This window comes from Lytechinus pictus, chromosome 13, assembly GCF_037042905.1.
Source record: "Lytechinus pictus isolate F3 Inbred chromosome 13, Lp3.0, whole genome shotgun sequence".
NCBI lineage: Eukaryota > Metazoa > Echinodermata > Echinoidea > Temnopleuroida > Toxopneustidae > Lytechinus > Lytechinus pictus.
In genome coordinates this window covers 27,441,019-27,451,917 of record NC_087257.1, presented here as the reverse complement: position 1 = coordinate 27,451,917, position 10,899 = coordinate 27,441,019, and the positions used below count along the sequence as shown (strand labels likewise).

The following is a 10,899-nucleotide window of genomic DNA, read 5'->3' as shown; positions in this document are numbered from 1 at the left end:
AATTCCCTGAAATGAACCCCTAAACAAGTTAAGCGATATTTCAATTAGTGTAACGGACACCGGTCTCTTCGGCATAGGCGGCGGTAGCGGGGGGACGGGGAGTCCTGTCCCCCCTAAATTTGAGATGGGGGGAGGACGGTCCCCCGCAATTTTTTTGTTGATAACCCTTTTTTTTTTGCTTGTCAAAAATTTTTGTTGGTCCCCCCTAAAATTTTTGTTGAAAATTCTTCATTTTTTTCGCTTGTAAATTTTGTTTCCTGCGCCCCCCCCCCTAAATTTAGTTGGACCCCACTAAAATGTTTGTGGTCCCCCCACTAAAATTTTGGTTGATGACCATTTTTTTTTTTTTTTGCTTGTCAAATGTTTAACCTGTGTGCATCCCAAAATTTCAAGTGGACCCCCCCCCCTAATTTTTTTGGCTTCTGCCGCCAATGCTGGTCTTCGGTCGGTTTTACCTAATTAGTACCTAGCCCAGCTCCCACACCTATATAGTGCAAATCGTACTCTAAACACGTTGGGCTGACTCTTGGGGCAAAAAGTACATCCTTTATAAAATATTTTAGTTAGTTTTTATACCCTCGCAAATTTGACACGTAGCTTTCCGAGCGAAAATAGATAGGCTACGTACCCTATTTTAGTGTACCCTGCACCCTGTTACCTTTATACGTATGTAACATGACCTATCTTGAAAAAGACATATCCTTTTTACGTGTTCATTTTTTTTTTTGGGGGGGGGGGTTGCGCATGGTATCCACTCGTCAATGTAAGTGCCCCCCCCCCCCCCCGCGAGTTTGCCAAGTACATTGTACAACATGCTATGCATTCAAAGTAGAAATTCCCCGTAGGAATGCAACAAAATTCACTCATAAGTGTTCATTGATGTGCTATTATTCAATGGCATCGATCACGCCCACCTATTAATCTTTCTCAGGAAAGAAGCACACATCCCGAGAAAATATAGGACAGTTAACTTGGCATGTAGGCTCAACGTAATAATAATAATAAATTAAATTATAAGTGGATAAATGGGTTCTTGTACCGTTTGTCTTCATCCAGTAGATGCTGAATCAGCAATGTTCACAGCTGTGGAAAGAGCAGAACAGTAGAAGTAGGTTTTAGAATCCTCTATCTCCCCCCAAGCCTTTGGTACGACGAAAAGTGATGAAAAACGAGTCAGTGGCAAAGATGAAATTCCTGTCCAAAAAGCAATGTCTATTTTGAAAGGCTCCTCCAAACAGTTAACTCCAAAAAGTAGAAGAAAAGCAAAATGTAACGTCCAAATAACTGCAAACACGAACACCAGCAGGAACAAAAACGCGTAAAACAGAAACTCCAAGAACACAAAAAGGATGTCATAGCACGCTAGAGAAGCATCTCGTAATCCGAGTGCCATGCAGGTCTACCGGCCCGACGGAGAGACCGCCTGGGCGAAGGAGCTGGGGTGGCAGCAGGAGCGATGCCGTCATCCTCAGGTGATGGAGTAGGAGGAGGCGGTCGAGCAGCCACGGAAGGGGAAGCTTCACAAGGAACTGCAGCTGGGGCAGCACGGCCGGCCGGGGGTGACAAGACATCAACAGGGTCTGGTTGGTGGGAGCCATCAGGTTGATCCGTCACCGGTGATGGACAGGCGTCGGTGATGGGCCCAGGTTGCTGTCGCGGAGACGGAGTGGGCGCAACCGGACACGGGGATGGTGATGGTAGTTTGCCAGACACAGCAGTAGGTGTCAAGATCGACGGGGCAGATGGGGTGTTCGGGTAACTCCGGGTACGAAGGTCATCTTCCACCGTCCTCGGTGGCAAGGGCCGATGGACCGGAGTGTAATTCCGTAGAAACTTGCGATTCCTTAGTGTGATCCGGCCGGATCCATCAACACGGACTAGGTATTGGTCATGCTGCCGTACTTCAATCACCACGCCAGTCTTGTCCCATTTCAGAGGATGCGGCCCTGTCTGGTTCTGAATGCGGACGTGGTTGCCAACAACAAGTGGAGGAAGCCGTTTGGTGTGTTCCTTCCAGCGTTCTGCTCCCTTCATGTGACGGTTGCGATGGGCCTCCTCCCTTGCCTGTAGGATCTCTCACCAGGTGTCGTGTGGCTTGTATTTGCCAGGGGCAATAGGAATAAAGTCCTGGATCGGGTGGCCAAAGACACACATGGCTGGGGATAGCTTCGTGTCCCTGTCTGGGATGTTGCGATACTGAATTGTATCGCCCGTTGAAAGTAATCTGTATCAAGGGAACCAGTAGTGCCCGTGTTGCTCATGATAAGGCGCTTGATGGTCTTCACAGCAACCTCAGCTCGACAGTTGCTGTGGGGAAATGCAACAGAGGCAAGACGATGATGGATGCCCCAATCCGAAAGGAAACGACGCGAAGCTACCGCTGTGAACTCAGGGCCACCATCAGAAGCCAGCTCGTCGGGAATGCCGAAGGTAGCGAAGACACGACGGAGACATGTGATGAGTCCATTCGCCCCCTGTGCAGACCGTTCGACGATTGGCCAGTTCGAGTACCTGTCCACTATGACCAAATAGTTGCATCCTTTGTAATGAAAATAGTCTGCACAGATACACTGAAAGGGGAAGGCCGGAGAGATCAGGGGAGCCGGCGGTGCACTGGGATTGGATGGGGCTATCCGGTTACACTGAGTGCATCCTGCACGTAGGGCTCTGATCGCGGGGGTGATGCTAGGCCAGAAGACAGAAGCGTCAGCACGAGCAGTCATCGAGGTAACCCCTTGGTGAGCAGCATGCAGGTGGGTCAAGATTTCATCCCGGAGGGAAGGAGGAATGAGTACACGATCATTGAAGAGGATAACTCCATCAACCGAAGAAAGTCCATCGCGAAACTGGAAGTATTCACGCAGTGGGTGGGGAAATGCATGGCGATGGGCAGGCAAGCCAGACTCGATGAGTTCAAGGAGGGTCTGCATGTTGTCATCACTCGCTGTCGCAGAACGTACTCTATCCCATGTAACTGATTTGAGGTGAATAGAGTCCAAGGCACACATGGCGGAGGATAGTGTGCAGACTTCAACAGAATCAGTGTAAGGGTCCGAGGTCCGAAGGCCCCCCATGAGCGTTGGTGAGTGCAGAAGTGACAGGGGCATGACACCAACCATGGCTACGTCATCTGGGAGGTGTAATTTCTCTGCCTTGCCTGTAGGGTGGCGAGAGAGGCAATCTGTAGCTCGGTGATGGACGCCAGGGACATGGAACATTCTGAACTTGTACCGCAGTGTCTTCTCCTTTAGATTCCTCAAGCGGGGATTAGGGATCCCCTCCAAGGCCCTATCGCCGAAAATCTTGAGTAGTGGCTTGTGGTCCACGGCAATGATGAGATCCTCGCATCCCAAGACGAAGTATCGTGCCTTGTCAAGGGCGTCCGCTACTGCTAGAGCCTCGCCTTCCACCGGGGCGTAGTGGGATTCAGCAGCATGAGTAAATTGACTCCCTACAAGTGTTACCTTCCAACCTGTGACACAGCAGAAGGGGATAGTGCCATCGCAGGTGCAGTGTTTCTGCAGAAGCCAAAAGCCAATGCCATCCTTAGACCAGTCCGTTGCCAGGCAGGTCGGCTTGCTGGGGTCAAATATCCTCACGCCATCTTCGATCTCGCCGGCAATAACAGCCTTGGAGTCTTCAAAGGCACGCTGGAGGGCAGTAGTCCACACGAATGGCGTACTGGGCTTCAGGAGCTGACGAAATGGTAACATCTTCTCTGTCATGCTGAAGGCATACGATACTTGGTTGACAAGCCCAAACCATGACCGCACATCAGTGATATTAGACGGTGCTGGAAAATCAAGGATCGCCTGCAGGTATTTCTGGCATGGCCGGACACTGTCAGTAGTGATTTCAAATCCTGCGAATTCGACAACATCTGCGCCAAGTGTGAATTTGGCAGGGTTGAGGATGATCCCTTTCCTACCACAGATGTCTAGCCATTCGACTGCTTGGAAGAAGCTGTCAGCTAATGTGTCCGCCCAGAGTAAGACGTCATCAACACACTTTGTCTTGTATGGGATGGCTGATACAATCTCGTCGTATCGCCTGGTGTAGCCGTAACCAGAAGCGATGTATCCCTGAGGCGCGGTTTTGTAGCGGTATCTACCCCAGGGTGTGATGAATGTTGTGAGATGGCGATCTTCCTGGCAGATGGGTACACTGTGGTAGCCATTCCAAGCATCACAGACAGTCTTCTTCTTGCCGTGTGGAACTGACCTCGCTTGGAGAAAAGGGGATTGAGTGTGGTGTGCCTCGCGGGTTGCATGAGCATTGAGGGCCTGGAAGTCGACAGTCCTTCTCGGTTTGCCATTCTTCTTGGCACACACAACCATCCTATGGCACCAAGTGACAGGCTCACCAACAGGTACAGGTTCAAGCACACCCAGCTGAACATCGTGATCTAACCCTGCCTTGACTGCATCCCGCCAGTGGAGTGGTACAGGCACGGGGGTGTGATGTGCGATAGGCTCTGCATCGGGGTCCACCATCAGTTTAATGGGAGGGCCATCCATCAGGGGCAGTGGTTGGTGTTCGCAAGTGTTGAACGTACTACTCTTGTAATAATCAAGGAGGTACTGCTGGAGCTTGGCACGGTTGTCCTCAGTTGCCGGGAAAGGTAGTGAGGTGGGAGGCGGTGGGGGCAATCTACGTTGAGGGCAGTGGCAGGCACGTCTTGTATGAGGCCCCTCAAGGACTGCAGCCGCGTCCGACAGGGGCGGGTCTCGTGTCGCACCCAGTTGTGGGAAACTATCTGAGATGATTCCAAGGCCAACACAGGCTTCCCGGCTGAGGAAGAGCTGATCAGAACTGTCTGTGACGTAGGTAAGCTGTCTCGTCCAGACGGTACGGCCTTGGGCACCCGTGCCAGACAGACACAATGGAATGGCCCCAAGAATCCTGACGCCCCCTTTAGTGGCAGTCCGCATCTTCATACTAACAGGGATGAGGTCCCGTTGACGTAATCCAAGGCGGCGAACTATCTTCATGCCGGCCAAGCAGCTCTGCACCCAGTGTCAGCCATAGCAGGGGTAGATTGAGGCATCGTAGGGGAGGAGAGCCGAAATCCAAGAGCTTCATAGTCATCAGGGACAACCAGAGCAGTCACATCTACAAAGGGTTGCGGGGAAGACTTCCTTCTGATCCATGCTTGGTTAAGGCTATCATAAACGTGATGATCAAGGGGAATGCCATGGCCTCCGCAGGAGTGATCATAGCCATGAACAGAGCAAAAGGAGTCAAATAGAGCATTCTCCTGTTCCTCAGGGGTCACCGGAGGGAGACGTTTTGGTTTGTCCCTGCTTCGGCATACGTTCTCCATGTGATGGAATCTATCACAGTGCCTGCATTTGTGTCCATAGGCATCACATTGTGTCTTACGGACGTGAGCAGGGGCACCCCGTCCATGTCCCTTCTTGCCACAGTAGTTACACAAGTCTTGGCCTTCCTTGAGGTGCATTTGCTTAATTGGTTTTCCGATATGAGCTGCTAGCGGAGTTTACGACGTGAGAGTCCAGGAGGGATGAAGCAGAACGCTTGCCAGCCTCCTTCGCCTCGATGAACTGGAAGACATCTTCTAACCCAGGACCAAAATCCAGCTGAAACCAATTAGAGCAAAACCAATTGAAACCAGTTGGCCAACTGGTTTCAATAGGGAAATTGGAACAACTGGAACCAATTGAAACCAGTTGCCAACTGGTTCCAGTTAAAACCAATTGGGCAACTGGAACCAGTTGGCAATTGGTTTCAATTGGTTCCAGTTGAAACCAATTAAGCAACCAGTTGGCAACTGGTTTCAATTGGTTCCAGTTGTTCCAATTTCCCTATTAAAACCAGTTGAATCCAATTGGAGGTAACTGGTTTCAATTGGTTCCAGTTGAAACCAATTGGAGGCAACTGGAACCAGTTGAAACTAATTGGTTTCCAACTGAATCCAATTGGAACTTCCAGTTGGAATGACTTAATTAGTTACAAATTAATTAGATTTTGCACTAACTATTGCTCATGCCAACAAAGAAGCAGTGCTCTATGTCTATAATACCATTGTTAAGTGCATTGATAAAATAGACTTTCATAATGTATGTATATAACAAGAAAGATCTTCAAATATATGTATTTGTATTTGATGTAATTTGGTAACAGTTAGTGATGTACTAATTATCTTATAATCTGTTTTAATTATAATATATAACATTTATGAACATGGTTTTCACTGCTAAGCATTCTAAACACTTATCTGAAACAAGTATGGTACTTGAAATAGAAAAGAATTAAATATATACATTTTAAATGATGATGAATCACATAAAACATTAATCTGTGCACACTGGCAGATAATATGCAAATTAACTGGTTTCATTGGAACCAGTTGGGTAACTGGAAAATTTCCAATTGGAAACCAATTGGAAGTCATTTCCACTGAGTTACCCAACTGGATCCAGTTAGGATTTCCAGTTACCCAACTGGTTCCAGTTAGGATTTCCAGTTACCCAACTGGTTCCAGTTAGAAATCATTTCCAGTTGGAAGTCATTTCCAGTTACCCAACTGGTTCCAGTTAGGATTTCCAGTTACCCAACTGGTTCCAGTTAGAAATCATTTCCCGTTGGAAGTCATTTCCAGTTACCCAACTGGTTCCAGTTAGGATTTCCAGTTGCCCAACGGGTTCCAGTTAGGATTTCCAGTTGCCCAACTGGTTTCAATTGGAAATTGTTATATTCCAGTTAAAACCAATTGAAACCAATTGAAACCAATTGAAACCAGTTGGAAATCCAACTGGTTTCAATTGGATTTTGGTCCTGGGAAGTCCATGGTCTGGTTCTTGTCCCCCAAGAGGTCGAGCTGATCGAATCTCGGGGTCAGCGATTCCCCTGGTCAGGGCATCCCGCAGTATCTCATCAGTGTAGTTGACATCCATAGAGCAACCAGGGCACTTAATGATGAACTTACAGATCCCTGCTTGACCACGTAAGCGGGCCCGAAGCTGCGGACTGTACTCATCCCGGTCCTGGCGCATGTTATGTAGCGCCACTCGAGCTACCATGGTGTTTTCCTCACGCACAGCGAGCCTCTTGATTGCCGCCAGCACCTCTGCTTCAGACTTGGTGGTGAGGCTGACGCCAGAGGATCTTGTATAAGGTCCTTGCGAAGAGGCTCATCGCAGCATTCAAGGAGTTGCACGACCTTGTCCTTAATTGCCAGATATCTTGGTAGACTCCACATAATCGGACCATCGAGAAGTGAAGTAAGCCCAGTCCTCGCTTGTACCGGCTGCAACTATGGTGGGCCTCTTGACCTTCTCTATCTTGGCAGCAGACCCTGTCCCAGCAGAGGCATGAATTGTGGAGTGGGTCGTGAGCAGGGCAGCAACAATAGAGGCATCCAGATCCGGCGTGGCGTAGTCGCAGCCTGGAATTGGGCAGCATACGGTAGGCATGGTGGTAGCTAGGCAGGTTTGAACACAAAAGCTGTGAACATAAATGGGTTCTTGTACCGTTTGTCTTTATCCAGTAGATGCTGAATCAGCAATGTTCACAGCTGTGGAAAGAGCAGAACAGTAAAGTTAGAAGTATAGGTTTTAGAATCCTCTAGTGGATGCAAAAAGAAAATAAGGAAAAAAGAAAATTAGAGGAGGAGTACATTACAATTCTATTTTTTGATATATGATTTATGTTTGTTCTTTTTTTTCATTATTATTATTGTTGTTGTTTTTTTTTTTTTTTTTTTGTTCTTCGGGGTGCATTGCGAATATTGAAAGAAATCAGAAAAACAATAAAAACTGCCTTGAACAAACAAAAAACGCGTCACTCTCAAGCGCCATCTACGTTGATGAATATTGAGTTGGTTGCAGCAGCCTGAATTTTGCAGTTTTGCCTAAAAGTGAATCAAAATTTGCGAACCTTTCAAATCAAGTGTTCCTTTTACAAATTAATGAGAAGCATTGGATACTGGGAAGATGGAGCTTGCATTTGTTGCTGACTGGCCGAAAACGGACGCTAATGTTTGGTGAGAGAACTTGTTCAATGTGTCCCATACGTTCATATTTGTGTCAGTGAATTAGATATTGAACATGTTATTGTTAATGTCATTTCTGTGACCCATACGTTCATATTTGTGTCAGTGAATTAGATATTGAACATGTTATTGTTAATGTTATGTTATGTTATGTTATGTTATACCTAGCCAGGCGGCTTCTAGAGAGTAAAAATCATTTACTAACGTAAGGTCACTCTCATGAAGCCAGGGCTTCCGTCATATACTTTTGTGTGTACCACCAAAAAACCTGAAACTTTCGCCCCCGAGATTTCTACTTTCTTTTTAAAAGATCTAGCCCTAAAATCTAAATCATGTACATGGGATAAAACTTTATTTCCGACATTTCTACGCTCTCGTTGTTATTTTTTAACAAGAATTCATCAAAAAAATGAGAGAAATATTGTGTAAAGACGAAAGAGACTTGCCCGATGTTTACGCCGCCATCTTGTTTTCTATTGTTCTTCCCCAACGTTACCCGAACGCACGCGTCTGTAACGTTGGCGAAAGTAAAGAAAGTAGAAATCTCGGGGGCGAAAGTTTCAGGTTTTTTGGTGGTACACACAAAAGTATATGACGGAAGCCCTGGCTTCATGAGAGTGACCTTACGTTAGTAAATGATTTCTACTCTCTAGAAGCCGCCTGGCTAGTTATACCGAGGTTGTTTTACCTGACTGCTAAGAAAGCACGAATGCCTATGTTAAAAGTAACTTCAGATTTGCCAACATTTAGCTATCACAGCCGGTTTGAAAGTACGACACTCTCGTATCTGTCACCGTGTTAAATTGGTGAGATCAATAACATAATTTCGACAAAACACTCAAACTTTTTTAAAAATAAGAATGGTAATAATGGTATGTAACTGTAAGGACTAGGCCTAAGGGAAATAAGTTTTAATTTTTTATGCCAGACGATTACATTTAAAACTATCACAGCTATCACAGCCGGTTCGAGAGTACGACACTCTCGTATCTGTCACCGTGTTAAATTGGTGAGATCAATAACATAATTTCGACAAACACTCAAACTTTTTTAAAAATAAGAATGGTATGTAACTGTAAGGACTAAGGAGTAAGGGAAATAAATTTTAATTTTTTATGCCAGACGATTACATTTAAAACTTACATCATGTGTCTTGACTCTTGAGTTTGACTTTGAGGTCCATTAATTTTACAGAGACGATCTTTTCACTCGTACATCCCAAAAAAGTCGCCATCTTGAAAATATTAAGTTTTGTGGGATCTTACTTCCGGGTTTTATTTTCTCCCTCATATCGTCGCTATTCGATGAAACATCAATTTTCTCTCTTTTCGAGCATGATTCCGAGTTCGAAAAGGTCTTTTGATGCTGAAAATATGAAATGGGTAAATGGATGAACAAAATTGTGTTTTAAAAGTGATTTTTTGTTTGCATAATTCATGAATATTATCAATTTTTGTTCGGCCTTTATCTTTTATTTCTCAGGTGACGTTTTCTTGATGCTGATGTATGAATTAGGGAAGGTTTTTTCTTTGGGCGATGGCCAAGCCTTGAAATAAGCACCTGAGAGCCGGGATCAATTTTTTTTTTTTAATTGCCCCCGGCTCACAGGCTTTTTACAGGAACCGGGGGCAATTTAGAAAAAATATATATAAAAGTGAACCACACCGCAAATTTGTTTATAGTAAGCGCAGCTCCTACAATTTTTTAATTAGTACATGAATAGCATGCTAAGTATTAGGCTTATTCAAACATTTAAGAAATCAGATTTAAATGTTTAAGTGTGTTTTGACACCCTCACTCCACATCCCCTTTACAACCACACACACATGGGCTTATTTATTTTTCATCTTTAATGAACCACGAACAATGAACCCCCCCCAAAAAAAAAAAAATATGAATAAAATGAAAATATAAAAAAGAGAGAGATGGAGAAAGAGAATTCAGATAAAAAAATAATAAATTTAGAAAAAAAATAATAATTTTTAAGGTTTTTTTCATGGTTAGAATCACGGGTGTGGGTGAGTGTGACTGTGAGGTGCACTTGGATTGCATATAAATTATGTTAAAGACATGAAGAAATTATATCAATATCTAACTCAGTCTATTCAAATTCCAGCACATAGCCACAGGCTATGTACATGTATTGTAGGTTCATGTACCTTAAGTTTTTCACAAGTTATTTGAAAACGCAGATCTCCACAGAAAATGCCTTTCATTCTGGGAGAGTCTAAATTCGGTGAAAATGTATTCATTAATAACTTAAATATTCATCACAATGAAGAAATCATAAAGTTTTTTGACAGTTTTCAAAAATTAACATGAAATCTAAACTGTATCTGAAACGGAAAATCACCATCACTTAGGCCATTACTGATAGAATTCTCACCCAGAGCTCTGGCAGAGAACATGAGCTCAAACTGGCTAGCTAACACCACACTCAAGTGCACAGCATCCTCCTCTTTTTTTTTTTAGATGGAGCCTTGTTTGATGATTTATTGTCTGATATTTACCTCTCTCCAAGAAAGAAATTAAAAAGCTACAATTCACAACTATAAGCTAAGTGATTTTGGATTATTAAGGCTCCGTTTTGACAAGCAAAGTCGGCGACTTTGAGGATAAAAGACTCGCACATCGTATGTGCTGTGAACAGGGATTTTAACGGATTTATCTCCTGTGCAATTGGAATTACTATATCGCAGAATTGTGATATCCCAACTGGAAATGTGTGCATTAGAAATTGCATATGGTGAAGTATGGAAAAACCGCTACCGGAAGCACGCGCGCACATGTATTACAGAAAAAAAAAGACGGACGTAGCTCACTTTTTATGGTACAGAAAAAAAGACGCACTTGGCAATTTAAACTGTGTTTATCGTAAATTGAAA

General features: G+C 44.7%; 1 protein-coding gene across 1 annotated transcript in view; it reads left to right on the top strand.

Annotated features, from left to right (window-relative positions):
• The first annotated feature begins 7,802 nt into the window (after positions 1 to 7,802).
• Positions 7,803 to 10,899, top strand: part of LOC129274232 (mediator of RNA polymerase II transcription subunit 16-like) — a 29,272-nt gene continuing 26,175 nt past the window's right edge. Inside the window, exon 1 of the mRNA XM_064108314.1 lies at positions 7,803 to 8,005. Coding sequence (XP_063964384.1) covers positions 7,956 to 8,005 — 50 coding nt within the window. The 5' untranslated portion in view covers positions 7,803 to 7,955. The remainder of the gene's footprint in view (positions 8,006 to 10,899) is intronic.